Source organism: Pipistrellus kuhlii, unplaced genomic scaffold, assembly GCF_014108245.1.
Source record: "Pipistrellus kuhlii isolate mPipKuh1 unplaced genomic scaffold, mPipKuh1.p scaffold_m20_p_2, whole genome shotgun sequence".
Classification (NCBI taxonomy): Eukaryota; Metazoa; Chordata; class Mammalia; order Chiroptera; family Vespertilionidae; genus Pipistrellus; species Pipistrellus kuhlii.
In genome coordinates, this window is record NW_023425515.1 from 136,061,844 (window position 1) to 136,079,075 (window position 17,232).

Consider the following 17,232-nt stretch of genomic DNA (forward strand, 5'->3'; position numbering starts at 1 on the left):
AAGAAGACATCATCTTGAGGCGTTGAATCGCCTCCGAGAAACTTAATGGGGGGAAGGGGGAGGCCGCACAGGGTTTGCCTGATTCCAGTGCCTCAGCGTCCAAGGGAGGTGAACCTGCTGAGTGGTCCCTGCCCTCCATCCTCCCCTCACTCCTTCCACTGGACCCGCAGACAGGGCTGAAGCTTCCCCGGGCTGCTTCTCTCTCCCACCTGGAAGCCTACCTCGGCGCCTGCTTCCTGCAGGACCTGGATAGCACAGAGGCTTTGCCCAGCACCTCCCTCCTGTCACAGGCCACCAGGCACAGTGAGAGAGGAGAGCTTGAGTGCTGGGGGCTGCTGGCTTGCTTAAAACATATATTGGGCTCCACCTTCAACCCAGGGGCCACGGGACACGCCTGGAGGCCCTTTGCAGAAGGAGGAGATACCCAGTACGCAGGTGGGGCGGGGTCTCCTAAAGCTGGGGCTGTGGCTGTGTCATGTGACCCCACTGGTGGCCACAGGCTGGCGAGCTGGCGAGCCCTGGACAAACGGAGGTTGTAAACACACGAGGCAAATATCACAGGGAATCCATCCTAATTGCTATCATCAGTAAGACAAACCCCATGTATTCGCTTCCATAGCCAGATGATAATCATGTTGTGTTCACAAATTAGGTAAAATGACAGTAAACACATTTGCTGCCTGCCATATGCCAGACGCCGTACTAAACTCTTTTCATTTGATAACCCTCAGGCAGACCTTTATTCACTCTCCATTTCCCCCTTCTTCTATGCTAATAAAACCTTGCTTTTGTTCACGACAACAATGTGCCAGCGCCAGGTGATGGCTTGTGTCACGCAGCCACGACACTCCTGCTCTCTGTAGTCCCGGCTTCTTTAGACCGAGGGGTGTCCACACAGCCCAGTTCTGTGCAGCAGACCTCAGCAGGAGTCGGCCGAGGGGGGGGCGGAGGTAGTGGGGGGATCGGGATGCTGGGTTATGGGACATGCTTCTCCTGGAAGACTCCAGGGCAAAAATCGCCCACCCTCTAGGTCTTAGCTTAAACATCACCTTCCCATAAGCCCTATCCTGTTTAAAACTGTATACCCTGGCACATAGTAGGCACTCAACATATCCTTTTCTCCTCTTTGAGTGAGCACATAAAAACAAAGTAGGGAAAGTCGCTGGGGGAAAATGCAGAACAGCAAGCACAGATGTCCTGGGACAAGCACATGCCTGCCGTGTGGGTGAATAGGAGGAGGCCAGCGTGACCAAGGGGCGGGGAGGAGAGATGGAACCGGGGTGTCGGCGGAGAGCCTGATCACACCAGGGCTTCCAGGTCATAGGAAAGCCTTTGGCTCCTGCTCTGAGTGTGCTGGGGTGCCAAGGTGGGGGAGCACAGTCTCTGACTTGCATCTGGAGTCACCATCTGGCTGCTGCTGAGAGACGCTGGCGTGGGTGACGTAGATGCAGGGAGAAGAGTTAGAGGGTGATGGTGAGGACCCAGTGGTGGTGGCGGCTGGGTCCATCGTGGGAGCAGTGAGAAGTGACTAGGTTCTGTATATATTTTAAAGGTAGAGTCAGGAAAATTTGCTCACAGATTGGGTGTCGATTGAGGGAGAGAGGGAGAAATGAGGCATGGCTTCAAGGTTTTTGCCCGAGAAACTAGAAGTAAGGTGATTGCGAGGACTTCAGGAAAACTGGAGTTTGGAGGTAAATGCAGGCACTCAGTTTTGAACATGTTTGAATTTGAGATGCCTATTGTACATTCTAGTAGCGACATTAGGTAGTCAGATGGACATGCAGCAATTGATTTCATGGCAGAGGTCCAGGTCAGGGATATAAAGCTATGAGACTGGATGGGTTCACCCAAGACAAGAGTGTGGGTTAAGCCGAAACCGGTTTGGCTCAGTGGATAGAGCGTCGGTCTGAGGACTGAAAGGTCCCAGGTTCAATTCTGGTCAAGGGCATGTACCTTGGTTGCAGGCACACCCCCAGTAAGGGGTGTGCAAGAGACAGCTGGTAGATGTTTCTCTCTCATTGACGTTTCTAACTCTCTCTCCCTCTCCCTTTCTCTCTTTAAAAAAAAAAAATCAATAAAATATATTTTTTTTAAAAAAGAGTGTGGGTTAAAAAGAAGGAGAAGAAAAGAGATGCTTAAGTGCAAGGATGAGTCCTGGGCATTTCCCATTGGGATGATGCCAACGGGTGCTGGGCATGGCCTTCTTTGTGTGCAGGTGCTCCGTTACCCAGATACCAATGTTGCAAGGTCAACATTCCCAACCAGACTTGATAGAAGTGGGATCTGCTGCAGCATGAAAATAATCTGCCCGAAGGCACACGGGCGGTTCAGTGCTGCTATCCATCTGACTACTCTAGTGAATAAAACTTTGCGTTCCTTTCCTCCAGCTCTTTAACTTACAATCTTGGCATCATCCTTCCCGATCCAAATCAGCCTTTCATTTCTGTTTTCTCCTTAAGCTTCCATACAGACCATCGTAATCTTTTACCTTGAACTTTCCCTGCTGCATCAGAATAGGATTTCCTGCTCTCACAAGGCTCTCCCTATTCTAATCCGTTCCTTATCTTCATGACTATAACGCAGATTGTGCCACCTTCCTGCTTAGACCTTCTATGAATCCCTCATTACCTGCAAGCTGTAACCCAGCTTCTTGAGCTTGGTTTATAGGAGCCTTTACAATCTGGCGCCAACGGACTTTTCCAGTCTCATCTCCAGCTAGTCTCCCCTCAGCCCCACAGTCCATATCAGTCACTTTTCTGAAATGGAATCTTGAGATCCACCAAACTCTTGCACAACTGAGTTTCACATGCCGTTCTCTTTTCATGCCCACACTGCTTGACCCCCCCCCCCCCATACGATATTGACTAGAACACATGATGGTGGGTACTGTGTCTTGTTCCACATATTGGAGTCAAGCTTTCAACTTTTCATCATGAGGTAGAAGTTTGTTGTAGGACTTTTAAAATTTTACTTATTTATTATTTATTTTTAAAATATATTTTTACTGATTTCAGAGTGGAAGGGAGAGGGAGAGAGAGCCAGAAACCTCAATGATGAGAGAGACTCATTGAGTGGCTTCCTCCTGCATGACCCATACTGGGGATCGAGCCCGAACCCCAGGTATGTGCCCTGACCGGGAATGGAACAGTGACTTCCTGGTTCATAGGTCGATGTTCAACCTCTGAGCCATGCCAGCCAGGCATGTTGTAGGACATTTTTTTTTTTTTTTTTTTTTTTACATTCCCTGCACCAGGTTAAGGACGTTCCCTTCTTTCTGTAGTTGCTAAAGAATCTATTGTTGTTTTGTGTGGGTTTTTTTTTTTTTTTGTTTTTTTGTTTTTTATCAGGAATGGATATCATATTTTATCAAACGTGTTCCTGCATCTCTTTGGTATCATACTTTCTCTCCTTTAATCAACCATCAATTTAATTTCTACTGTTAAATTAACTTTATATTTCCTGCATAAAGTCAGCACCATCTTCACATGACATCCTTTCTTTCTGCTTATGTCTCTGGATTTGACTCGCTAATATTTTGTTCAGCACATGGCCCTCCCATCTGTGCAGGGGCCCATGGGAAGCTCTTTTTGGGGAGGTGACCAAAAGCAACCTGGTAATTAGGAGCAAAGTTTAATTTCCACTTCTATCTGGGGTTGGGGCCCTGAATGGCTATTGAGGATCGGGGGTGAGGGGATCGCTGAAGCTGTGTATTTCTCTAGGAAAATCAAAGTTCCCTTATCCATAACTTTCATATTTGTTACAAAGTTTCGGTACATACTGAAACTAAAAATGATCAAGACAGATCTTACTAATTGTTATAATGGAAAAGTTTTACTAGCAATGAAATAAAAGCCTGCTATTAATAAGTGATCCTGCTGAATGCTTAGTTTGACAGTCCACTTACATAAGAGTCATGAGTAGGAAGCAAAGGCAGTCTCCCTCCCGAAAGCCCCAGACACCCCCCCGCCCCTCCCACCACCACCACCCAGGAAGGCTCCTATAAGAGGTCCACGAAGGACAGATTGTCCGAGACCTTAGTGAGGCCCAGGCTGAGGAGGACGGACATCTCCAGTTCCAAATAGCTCTCGTAGTCCATCTTCAACTCGGCCTCCACCTGCTCTTTCGCCCTCTGGTGCAGTTTCTAGGGAGGAGAAAAGCAAGTTATCCCTCTAAGACACTGACAGCTAGAAATACCACAAATGAGAAGGGGCTGCCTTTGAAGAGCCAGCCTGGCTGCTCTGGAGGGGTTTGTGGGAGGACAGGGGCTGGGGAGAGGGGAGGGCACCTCTTGCCCCTTCAGCCTCTCTCTGCAGATGTTGCCTCATCCCGGTTAGAAGGTCCTTAGGCACTTTTGAGACCAGCGTCTTTCCAAGGGTCCACTCAGCACCGTCCCTCTGCCTCCAGGAGAAGTCCATTGCCCCTGGCTCTCTCTCCACCCTCCTCAGAGCTGTTTCACTCAATCTCTTGCCCATAGACCATCCAGCCTCAGGAGTCTAGGCCCTAGTCTATGGGTTCCCCAAACTCTCCCTGCATAGGCTGCTCTGGGTGCCTGGCAATTCCTGGCCTTTGGGTTTCTCTGGCTCAGCAAGCCTCCTGCCAGGCATCAGAGGCACCGGCTCTCCTGGCCAGCAGCCCATCTCTTACCGAGTCCAGTGTTGCAGAGGTGGGAGGCGGGAGGGGGTGTGTGTGTAGCTCTCTGAGACATCTCTCCAGAGAACATGCCCTCTTTCAGGCTTCTTCCCTTACATAGTCTGGAGTGTGGGTGACTGGCACGAGGTGGCAGGATTCCCTCCTAAGCCCCATGCAGATGGCATGGCTTCTGGATCACATGGAAACTGCTCCTTGCCCCAGCTTTGGGTTTCCTGCTGAAATTCTAGTTGGGATATTTCCCACTTCATGTGCTGCTTGAGCTACAACTACTCTCCCCCCCCCTCCCCCCCGAAGACATGAACTGTATCGACTCGATGTTTACAAGCAGGTGGGTGTATGATTTCCTCCGGACCCAGGGGTTGCAGTGCACAGCCTGATCCCTGGCACCCGGGGGCGCTCCTAAAGACCAGCCTCTCGGGACAGAAGTGTGATGTTCTTCCTTTCTCTGAAATCATGCTAGCACTTTCTGTGTGCCAGTTACAGGCTAAGTGCTGTAAACATTTTAACTCATTTAATCCTCACTGCAATCCTCTGAGGTTGTTACTGTTTGTTTCCATTTTCCCTTTTATCAGCTGTTGCTTATGAAAAGACTAGAGGCCCAGTGCACAAAATTTGTGCTTGGAGGCAGAGGGTTGTTTCTAAGACTGGCCTGCATCCTCTCCAATCTGGGACCCTTTGAAGGATGTCCTGCTGCCAGCTTACAGGGATCGAGCCTAAACTGGCAGTTGGACATCCCTTTCACAGTCTGGGACTGCTGGCTCCAGCCGCTCACCTGGCTGCCTGATTGCTGCCCTAACCACTCTATCTGCCAGCCTGCTCACCCCCAACTGCCCTATACCACCAGCCTGCTCGCCTCCAAATGCCACTCCACAAGCCTGATCAACCCCAACTGCGTTCTCTCCTCCCCCGCTGGTCTGCTTGCCCCCACCTCCCTTCCCCACTGGCCTGCTTACCCCCAACTATGCCCCTGCTGGCCTGCTCACTCCAAACTGCACCCCCTGCTGTCCTGATCACCTACAACTGACCCCCACTGATGGACTGCTCACCCCCAACTGGCTCCTCTGCTGGTCTTATTACCACCAATGGCCCTGCCCCCTACCAGCCTGATCACCCATAACTGCCATCCTATCCTGGCCTGATCAGCCCCTGGTGACCCAAGCTCCCCTCCCTCCTCCCTCCCTCCCTCCCTCCTCCCTCCCTCCTCCTCCCTCCTCTCCTCTCTCTCCTCTCTCTCTCTCTCTCTCCTCTCTCTCTCTCTCTCGTCTCCTCTCTCTCTCTCTCCTTCTTCCTTCCTTCCTTCCTTCCTCCTTCCTTCCTCCTTCCTTCCTTCCTTCCTTCCTTCTTTCTCTCTTCTTTCTTTCTTTCTTCTTTCTTTCTTTCTTTCTTTCTCTCTCTCTCTCTCTCTCTCTCTCTCTCTCTCTCTCTCTCTCTCTCTCTCTCTCTCTCTCTCTCTTTCTTTCTTTCTTTCTTTCTTTCTTTCTTTCTTTCTTTCTTTCTTTCCCCCCAGCACCTCATTGAGTGGTAGCCAGGGCTGGCTGGGAGCAAGTATCTGGTATTTATCTTCTATAATTGAAACTTTATAGCCTTGAGCAGAGGTCAGGGCTGGCCAGGGCAGGCAGGAAGCTTGGCTTCCTCCATCGCCTGGGGCAACCCAAGCCTCCTGCTCGCTCCAGCTCTGTGGCTGCTGTCACCTTGGTTGGGTTAATTTGTGTACTCGTTCCTGATTGCCTGGTGAGAATGGCTTGTGGGTATAGCAGAGTGATGGTCAATTTGCATGTTTCTCTTTTATTAGTGTAGATATTTCTGATGAACATTAGTTGTTTATCCTTGGTGACCTTTGCACCTTCTAAATGTAACAGAAAAGTCCTTTAAAAATCATTCAATTAGCCACAGTCCAATCCAGTCCAGTCCAGAGAGCATCTGAGAAGTGGTAGCTTTACTTAAAAAAGGGCACAATATCAAATGGAAATAAAGTCACAACAAGGAGTTGGAAAAGTGTTGGAAACTCAAATGTGTGGTACTAAGATTATTATGACATTCAGGTGATTTAAAGATATTTCACAGGCATATTATTTTTGTATCATCCACAATTCTACTAATGTGGATAATTAGGGGCTCTTGGTATGGTATTTAAACACTCATAATAATTGGAGATAATTTCGGGCATAGGGAAAGGGTGGCAGCTTACCTCCCACAACAAAATTTCAACCAATTTTTGTGAATGCCCTCACACACACACACACACACACACACACACACACACAACATCAAGAGCATTTTTGTTTTGGCTGGGGAAAACAATGAGAAGTTAGTTAATTGGTATTCTTTTATACCTTGTCATCACTAACCAATTTTTTAAATGAGGCCCTCTGCTTATATTACACTAATTAATATCTATCAATAAGTGGTCATGTTAACTTTGTGATTTTCAGCTGATGTGCTACATTACTTTTAAAAACATTCAATAGTTGACTATTTAGTAAGGGGCACTGACCTCATTTCTCTTAGATCAGTGATTCTTAACCTTTTTATTGCTGCGACCCTTTAATACAGTTCCTCATGCTGTGGTGACCCCCAACCATAAAATTATTTTCCTTTCTACTTCATAACTGTAATTTTGCTACTGTTATGAACTGTAATGTAAATATCTGTGTTTTCCGATGGTCTTAGGTAACCCTGCTAGCGGTTCTCAACTGTGGAGGCGACAATAGAAAGGTTGAGAAACACTGCCTTACATTATGAAATTTAAAAAATGACATCAGCCTGGCTGGTGTGAATCATTGTATGTGTAGATGGTATTTAGATACCATTGTACCTAAAAGACTTTGATGTTACAGAGCATTTCAGAAACTTCCATTAGGTAGAATCTTACGAGTTGTTCAACAATAGTTGCTTACTCATGGTAAGCTAGGAAATTGGAGAAATGCCCTCTTGACTCTCATGAGAATGAGAGAAGAATGTGAAAGGCATAATTTTCCTTTTCAAATTGTGGAATAAGCCAAACACACGTATTCCCACTGGGGTTAGAGAGAATCAACTTTTGTTTCTGAAATTTAACTTACAACTTTTTTCTTCTCCCTCTCCAGCTCCATTTCCTTCCTTTCTTGTTCACGAATTTTCTTGCGTTGTGCCACATATTCCAGGTGCTTGACTTCTCTTTCAAAGTAATAGTTTATACTTGATGCCTGTTAGAAACAGTCATTCAAGAGGGAAGCCCACATGGACAGCCGCCCCCTGTTTTTTTTTACAAGGGCCTGGAAGAGTTCCTGCTACTATAACTCACCAGGTACACTAAGTACTCTGAATGCAAAATAATCTGGCCATTCAATATATATATAGTAGAGGCCTGGTGCATAAATTTGTGCATGGGTGGGGTTCAGCCAGCCTGGCCAGGGGGAGGGGACATGAGTGGTTGGCTGACCTGCCTGCGGGTCAAACTCCTGGTGGAGAGGACAATTTGCATATTAGCCTTTTATTATATAGGATATACACTGAGTGAGATCATAATAATCTGGCCACTCAGTGTATATTCCCTACTTTGGGACACTGCCCACAGGCCCAACACCAGAGAAGTTAGCTCAACTTGGGAGCTACTGTGCTAAGTTTTAGGACCCTGCGAATTATAGTATTCCAGGAAGGGAGTGAGGTTGGAAGGAGAGAGCTGCACAAATTGTTTATAATTTTGTAGAAGGAAAATTCAAGGATTGCTTTTTTTTCCCCTTCTTCCTTCCTTCTCACTTCTAACACAAGGGAATGTTCCTATCATCCACAGAACTTGGAAAACCCAGATGAGGGTATCAATGCAGATCCTACAGGGCCTGGGAGCAGAGCTCCTGGCCCCTTGGAGGTTGGCATGCAGGTATAAGAATGGAAACAGGAAAATAGGCCAGGTGACCAGGGGAGGAAAAGCCTTTGCCTGACATTAACGAGGTTGATGTTGCTGGGACTTTGCAACAGATTGCAGTCTATATATCTAACGTTCTGTGTAGGTATGCTTATATGTTTCTACTTATTGATCTTTTCATAACCTCCTTATTAACTTCGCCTGCAGCCTCGGGTGGTAGGGATGGGGGTGGGAGAGTGGAAAGAATATTGCTGCTTCAGACTCGCTACTTGCAGGACACTAGCTTGTGGGAGGGGACTTGGGAGGAGGGGACAGGGTGGTAGGCAATGGGAAGATGCTTGCAAACGTCCCATGCACCCTCCGGCACCGGCATCTGAAATAAGGGTCCTGTGCTTCGGTTACAACCTGGAAATAAACAGCTTCTGATCATGTGATTCTTCTGATTAAGTGATTCTTCTCTGAGTCTGGGTTTCATTGACTTGGCCTCCCTCTCCTTCTATTTTTGTTTATTTTTTCTAGCTTCAAACTATTTCACTTGGGAAGCAGAAATGCATCCCCTTGTTTCTGACTGCTCTCTTAGAGAGAAAGTGCTTTCCTTTCTGAACACACTTGTAAGACACGCCGCAGTGATATTCAGTCCCAGAAATCCTCAGCGCCCAACGTCACTGACCTCGTTGGTGGAAGGGTGACTCAGTGTCCAAGGAATCTCTAATATATGCAGCGTCCCATAGAAATCGGCGACGGCTATGAACTGCTGCTTAGCTGCAAGTTGGAAAACCAGCAGGGGGTTGGCGGGAGAAACGGGTCGCCCACAGAAGGCTGTCTCAGCGTTTAAACAGGAACCGCGGCTCGCTCTGTGGTGTCCCAAAGGGACCTGTGGGAGTCACAGTGACCTTGGCATCCTCATCAGACATTCGCGCCTGGGGGCCCTCCCCGGATCTCCTTTTCTCGGCCTCTGTGTAAAGAGTGTGGCTCCGCGCTGAGGTGGACTCCCTCTGTGGCGGAGCCACTGGGCACACGCGAGAAGAAAGGAGGGAAAACACATAGAAAGATTTCCAGGGAGCCCTGGACGGTTTGGCTCAGTGGATAGAGAGTCGGCCTGCGGACCGAAGGGTCCCAGGTTCGATTCCGGTCAAGGGCACATGCCTGGTTTGCAGGCTCGATCCCCTGTAGGGGGCGTGCAGGAGGCAGCCGATCAATAATTCTCTCTCATCATTGATGTTTCTATCTCTCTATCCCTCTCCCTTCCTCTATGAAATCAATAAAGAAATATATTAATAACAATAAAAAAAAACAAAACCAATTTCCAGGGGAAAATCATGAAGGCAGTATCCGCAAAGACACAGTAAGGGCTGAAGGAAACCAGCATACAGATGAATTTAAAAGGTACAGTCAGAACCAGGAGCCAGAATGCACACCAGATGGTTTCCTTGGAGCATTTAAAATGGGCCTGAAACACAAATGTGTCTGAGCATTTTAAATTTCTAACTCATCATGTGTTGTTGATTTTTCTTCTCATTTCCAGAAAACGGTTCACATTGCCAGCTCCTATACTCCCTGTAGGTATATTATGTTTTGGAGCAAAGATAGGAAAACATACTTTGGTGACATATTCCTCAGCAGCAGCTGGACTGTGACACTCGAGAGATGCTGAAGGATGAATTTCTCAAGGTAATGTTTCTGAGAGAGAAAGGAATGGAAAGACATTCTGTGCCTTCAACAACTTTGGAAACAAAGAAAAACTCCTTTTAAATATATTTGATTTATATAGAAAGTAGCACTTGGCTACAACAGAGAAACCAGGACAAAGAGAATAAACTATTAGAAGGTGAGAAGGGTGCTTTGTGTGGCGTGGTTCAAAATTGCCCTCGGCGCAGCGTACTACATGTGTCTCAAAAATAACTGTTGATGGGGAAATTAGTGAGAGGAGCTCAGGTGGTATCCAGGAGAGTGCAAGAGAGAAGGGGCATGATGGAGAGGAAAGGGAGCAGGAGGGAGAAGGAAGGGAAGGGAGGGAAGAAAAGAAAAACCCGAGGAAGGACCCCGGAGGCCTCCCAGATGACGCCAACATTCTCCTGAGTTACACAAAAAGGCAAGATGGCTTAGCGTGCTGGCAGGGAAAGAACATACCAGAAAAGGCCCAGGGTCTGATGCAGGTGATCATCGTTATACAGATGTTTTGTGACTGGGTTGGTTCGTGGGTTTTCTCCAGAAGGTCCCAGATATCGATGTATCCATCTTCTCGGCCGATATAGATGACGCCGGGCCTCGTCAGGGACCAGTGCCCGGAGGTGTACCTTTTTGGAGCACAGCTTGACTGAAGGAGGGGCCCGATCTCGAAGCAAATTTTTAAAAAGACACATTAAAAGCTTGCGTTATCATCAAAGGGATGTTCACAATGATTTTAAGTGCAACTCAGATAGCTATGATCATGTAACAGCCAAATTATGCCTATTAGGAAGTTTTATTTCTTTTACTTATAGGATTGTTATATGATGCCAGTTCTTTTCTTCCCTGCACGTTTTTATAACACCCTTTTCTTTTTACTTTATTTGCTTTTTAAAAAAGAGCAAACTTTCCTATCAAGCTGTTGTTGGTTTTAATAATCCAATAGCTATGGAAGTCCATTGCTATTTCTCCGGAGATTGGTGTACACCAGGTAAGAAAAGATCATGAAATTGGCTTATACCTCCTTCCCATGGGAACAACTCTGGTAGCTGAAATAAATAAATGAATAATTAAATAAATAGTTAATTCTAGCTGTGAGCTGCATGCAATGACCTGTAAGTACTATTGGGAAGAGATTTTAGACCAGCAAAGCATCCTATGATCGTCTTGTCTTTTCTCCACCATGGGGCAATTTACCTTCTCTGGGAGATTTTCATAGAGATAGAAGATCAGAATGTGCTTTCTTCCCACTGGCATGCTCCACCTAGCAACCGGTAGAGCATTTATCTATTTACACCTGCAGAGGAACTGCCTCATGCCTCCAACACATGCATAGGAGCCTTTCCTGTGGGGGTGGAAGGATGTCTCAGATGCTTGGACTCCTTAGAGATGCCACTCCAGACCTGTCCTTGGCTCAGGTCCTTCCGTTTCTGTGGATAACCAGGTACCTACCCCTACATAATCTGTGTATAATCTTGGCTGAATTGTTTTTTTCAATTATAAAACTAACATTGTTCATTGAAGAAGAAGAAGAAGAAGAAAAGAAGAAGAAGAAGAAGAAGAAGAAGAGGAAGAAGAAGAGGAAGAAGGAGGAGGAGGAGGAGAAAGAGGAGGAGGAGGAGGAGGAGGACATATAGAGTACATTGGTATAAAGTAAAGTTGTTCTGTGGATGGGTACTTAAGTAGTTTCCAGTCTTTTCAATGAAAACCTTGTACAGCCAAAACCGGTTTGGCTCAGTGGATAGAGCATCAGTCTGCGGACTGAGGGGTCTCAGGTTCGATTCCGGTCACGGGCATGTACATTGGTTGTGGGCATATCCCCAATAGGGGGTGTGCAGGAGGCAGCTGGTCGATGTATCTCTCTCATCGATGTTTCTAACTCTCTATCACTCTCCTTTCCTCTATGTGAAAAATCAATAAAATATATTAAAAAAAGAAAAAAGAAAAGAAAAAAGAAAAACTTGTACATATATTCAAGGAAATTTTTTTTGAGATTTGTGTTACAGTCCTAGAAGTGAACTTGTTGGGTTAAGGAAAAAATATTTATAAAGTTTTATATATATATGTAAATATATTACACATATTATTTATTCAAAGAATATATTCATTACAGCTGTGAAATATATATATTACAGATTTTAATAATCTTAAATTGATCACCAAATGGACATATCATAATGATTTTTCCACACTCTTATTTCACTGGTCTTTCTCAACCTTTCTAGTTTTTTGACAGCTTAGCTTCTATCAGTCTGGGTTCAGGCCCTCTCCTAATCTTCTCCTAATCCTAACCACTAAATATTCTTATCATTGTGTTACTTTGACCCTACACACCTCTGCTCTTCCTGGTGACAGACTCTTTAGCTTTTTTACTTTCACTTTCTGAAATTCCTGACATATTTCTGGTGCAGAAGAAAAGATTACAGAATTGGAGACAAAAAAACAAAACAAAACAAAACAAAAACACACCAAAAACCAAAACCAAAACAAAACAAAAAACATGCAATAACAACAACAACAACAAAAGAACAATAAAGCCAAGAGCTGGTTCTTTGAAAAGATAAATAAGATTGATGAACCTCTATCCAGGCTCACCAAGAAGCAAAGAGAAAGGACCCAAATAAACAAAATCAGAAGTAAAAGAGACAAAATAATAACAGACCCCACAGAAATATAAAGGATTATATATATATATAATATATATATATATATATATATATATATATATATATATATATAAAATACTATGAACACCTGTATTCCAACAAACTGGTCAACCTAGAATAAGTGGAAATATTCCTAAAAAGATACGACCTTCCAAAACACAATCAGGAAGAAAAAAATCTGAATAGGCCAATGACTTTGGAGGAAATTGAAGCAATCATCAAAAACTTCCAGCAAACAAAAGGCTTCACAGGGGAATTTTACTGAACATTCCAAGAAAAACTAAAACCTTTTCTCCTCAGACTATTCCAAACAATTCAAGAGGAAGGAACACTTCCAACTCTTTTTATGAAGCTACCATTATCCTAATCCCAAAACCAGATAAAGATGCTACAAAGAAAGAGAATTACAGGCCAATATTCCTGATGAACATAGAGATGCTAAAATCTTCAACAAAATCCTAGCAAAATCAGATCCAGCATTACATTAGAAAGATCATACACCATGACCAAATGGAACTTATTCTGGGGATGCAAGGATGGTATAATATCCACAAATCAATAAACGTGATATTTCATACAAATGGCCAGATAAAAATCACATAATCATATCAATTGACGCAGAAAAGGAATTTGACAAAATCCAACATTTTTTCTTGATAAAAACTCTCAGCAAAGTGGGAATAAAAGGATCATAACTCAACATAATAAAAGCCATATATGACAAATCTACAGCCAACATTATACTCAATGGACAAAAACTAAAACCATTTCCCCTAAGAACAGGAACAAGACAAGGATGCCCACTCTCACCAATCCTATTCCATATGGTACTGGAAGTGCTAGCGATAGTTATCAAATAAGAAGAAATAAAAGGCAGTCAAATTGGAAAAGAAGTAAAACTGTCATTATTCGCAGATGACATGATATTGTACATAGAAAACCAGAAAGACTCCATCAAAAAAACCTATTAGATTTAATAAATGAATTAAGTAATGCAGCAGGATATAAAATTTACACCCAGAAATCTATGGTCTTTTTATACATTAATAATTAACTTACAAAAACAAAAAACAAAAAAACCAAAACAATCCCATTTACCATTGCACCAAAAAAAAAAAATTAAGATACATAGAAATAGACTTAAATAAGGCAGACAACCAAGACGGTGGGAAAGATAAACACTTGTACTTACTGCCTCTCACAACCACATCATAACTCCAACTAAAAGACAAAACAAATATCACCCAGAACCAATGGGAAGCTGGTTCAATGGAACAACTGGAAGGAAAGAAAAAGGTACATTGAGTCTGGTAAGAGGTGCGGAGGTATAGAAGTGAGAAGGTATGGAGGTGCTCACAGCAATCATTGTTCCTGCATGGTGCCCGGGACATGGAGACCCAGGGATCTCTCAAGGGCAGGGATGACTGGCAGCCATTGCTGTTTGCTTTGCCCTGGTGATTCCCCGGCCCATTCAATTTACAACCCCACCCAAGCTGTATGCAGCGGCTTTTGCATATAGATGGCCTGTCCTTTCACCTAAAACCTGTCAAACTGCAGCTGGGTCAGAGAGTCCCAGAGCTTCCAAAAGAAAGCCTAAGGCTCTGCAGCAGTAGCCTGCATTGCTTTACAGCTGGGCCTCATATGGGCTCTTCCAAACCCCATACAAAGAGAAGGAACCTGCATATCTCTCTGTAGCTCCTGCTGGGCGGCCTCAGGCAGTGGCTGGCTTTGCACCTCCTTGGAGATCCAAGAGCTAGTGTACCCAGCAGTCAGTGACAGACTATACCAGATTACAACTCTTCACATCCATAAGTGACACATTCAAGGGGCAGACTCAGTGAGCACCAAAGCCCCACTGAAGCAAGTCCTGACCCATAAGGGTATCTCCAGCACAGCAGTTCTTCCATTGTAGACACAGCTGGTCCTCACAGCCAACTGGCCTGTTGGTATCCTCCCAGTGATACCAACAATAATCAAAACTTAACTACAATAAGTCTGTGCACACAGCCCACAAAGGGGCGCACCAAGAGCATCCACCTCAGGTGACTGGGGAGGCTGAGACACTGGGCCCTATAGGACACCTACCACACAAGGCCACTTTATCAGCAGAGGGAAGCAGCCAAAATGAGGAGACAAAGAAACATGTCACAAATGAAAGAAATGGAGGAAAGCAAACTATTGGATATAGAGTTCAAAACCATGGTTATAAGGTTACTCAAAAATCTTCTAGAAACTGCTGGGACTGGTTTGGCTCAATGGATAGAGCGTCGGACTGCGGACTGAAAGGTCCTGGGTTTGATTCCGGTCAAGGGCCTGAACCTTGGCTGCGGGCACATCCCCAGTAGGGGGTGTGCAAGAGGCAGCTGATCGATGATTCTCTCTCATCGATGTTTTTAACTCTCTATCCTTCTCTCTTCCTCTCTGTGAAAAATCAATAAAATATATTAAAAAAAATCTTCCAGAAACCTTCGAGAAATTTAGTGAGACCAAGCATACAACTGACTGAAATAAAAAATTATATACAGAGATCCAAAAGCAGACTAGAGGATCACAAAAATCAAGTCAAAGATTTGGAATACAAAGAAGCAAAATATACCCAACTGGAAAAGAAAAAAAGGAAAATGTATAAAAAAAATATGAAGATAGTGCAAGGAACCTCTGGAACAGCTTCAAGTGTACCAACATCCAAATTATGGGGGTGCCAGAAGAAGAGAGAGCACAAGATATTGGAAATCTATTTGAAGAAATAGTGACAGAAAACTTCCCACACTTAGTGAAAGAAATAGACTTACAAGTCCAGGAAGCGCACAGAACCCCAAACAAGAGGAATCCAAAGAGGGCTACACTAAGACACATCATAATTGAAATGCCCAGGGCAAAAGACAAAGAGAAAATCTTACAAGCAGCAAGAGAAAAACAGTTAATTACCTACAAGGGAGTACCAATATGAGTGTCAGCTAATTTCTCAACAGAAACTATGCAGGCCAGAAGGGAGTGGCAAGAAATATTCAAAGTGATGAATAGCAAGAATCTACAACCAAGACTACTCTACCCAGCAAAGCTATCATTTAGAATTGAAGGTCAGATAAGCAGCTTCACAGATCAGAAAAAGCTAAAGGAGTTCATCACCACCAAACCAGTATTATATGAAATACTAAAAGATGTTCTTCAAAAAGAGAAAAAGAAGAAAAAGGTAAAGATAAAAATTATGAACAACAAAGTGATGACAAATACATATCTGTCAATAAGTGAATCTAAAAATCAAGTGAATAAACAGAATAAACCGGTGAATATAATAGAATCAGGGGCATAGAAAGGGAGTAGACTGACAATTCTTGGGGAAGAAGGGAGTGTGGGGCTAGCAGGAAGAGATTGGACAACAATTTTACACCTGTTGATGAGGACAGGGTAAAGGAATGGGGTGGGGTGAGAACCAGGTGGTGGGGAACTATGGGGGCAAAAGAGGAACAACTGTAATAATCTGAACAATAAAGATTTATTAAATAAATAAAAAAAAAAACTTAAGTAAGGTGGTAAAAGACCTGTACTTAGAAAACTATAGGACATTGAAAAACAAGTGGAAGAATATAGCGTGTTCATGGATTGGTAGAATTAACATAAAATGGAAAAATATAGCGTGTCCATGGATTGGTAGAATTAACATAATTAAATGTCCTTACTCACCCAAAGGAATCTATAGATTTAATGCAATCCCCATTAAAAGGACATATTTCACAGACCTAGAACAAACTCTCCAAAAATTCATAAGAATAAAAAACAAAAACAAACTAACAAGACCAAATAGCTGCAGCAATCCTGAGAAAGAAGAACAAAATTAGAGGGATTACAATACCAGGTATCAAGCTGTATAACAAAGCCATTGTTCTCAAAACTGAGCTGGTACTGGCACAAGAACCTACGTACAGACCAATGGAACAGAACAGAGAACCCAGAAATCGACTCATGCCATTATGCTCAATTAATATTTGACAAAGGAGGGAAAGGCATACACTTTTCAATAAACGGTGTTGAGAAAATTGGACAGATACATGCAAAAAAAAAAAAAGAAACTGGACCACCAATTTACACCATACACAAAAATAATCTCAAAATGGATATAAGAACTTAAACGTAAGGTGGAAAACCATAAAATTCTTAGACCAGTGGTGGGCAAATTGCAGCTCCCGAGCCACATGGGTCTCACAAGCTGAGGTTTGCCACTCTGTAGAGCACATGTGTCAAACACAAGGCCCGCGGGCCAAATCCGTCCTGCCAGGCCTTGCAATGTGGCCCGCACTGCGCTGTCATCACTGCACTCCGCTGCGTTTCCATCACAATGACAGTTTGACTGTTCAGTAAACCATTCGGCCCGCAATTTAGGCTGGATTTTAGATTTTGGCCCCT

General features: G+C 44.2%; 1 protein-coding gene across 1 annotated transcript in view; it reads right to left on the reverse strand.

Annotated features, from left to right (window-relative positions):
* Positions 1-3,959: 3,959 nt before the first annotated feature.
* DNAI3 (dynein axonemal intermediate chain 3) overlaps positions 3,960-17,232 on the reverse strand; it is a 76,732-nt gene continuing 63,459 nt past the window's right edge. The window contains exons 20-23 of the mRNA XM_036444807.2: positions 10,625-10,829; positions 9,165-9,256; positions 7,713-7,835; positions 3,960-4,141 (exon numbers count right to left, since the gene is read on the reverse strand). Of these exons, the coding sequence (XP_036300700.1) occupies positions 3,998-4,141; positions 7,713-7,835; positions 9,165-9,256; positions 10,625-10,829 (564 nt within the window). The 3' untranslated portion in view covers positions 3,960-3,997. The remainder of the gene's footprint in view (positions 4,142-7,712; positions 7,836-9,164; positions 9,257-10,624; positions 10,830-17,232) is intronic.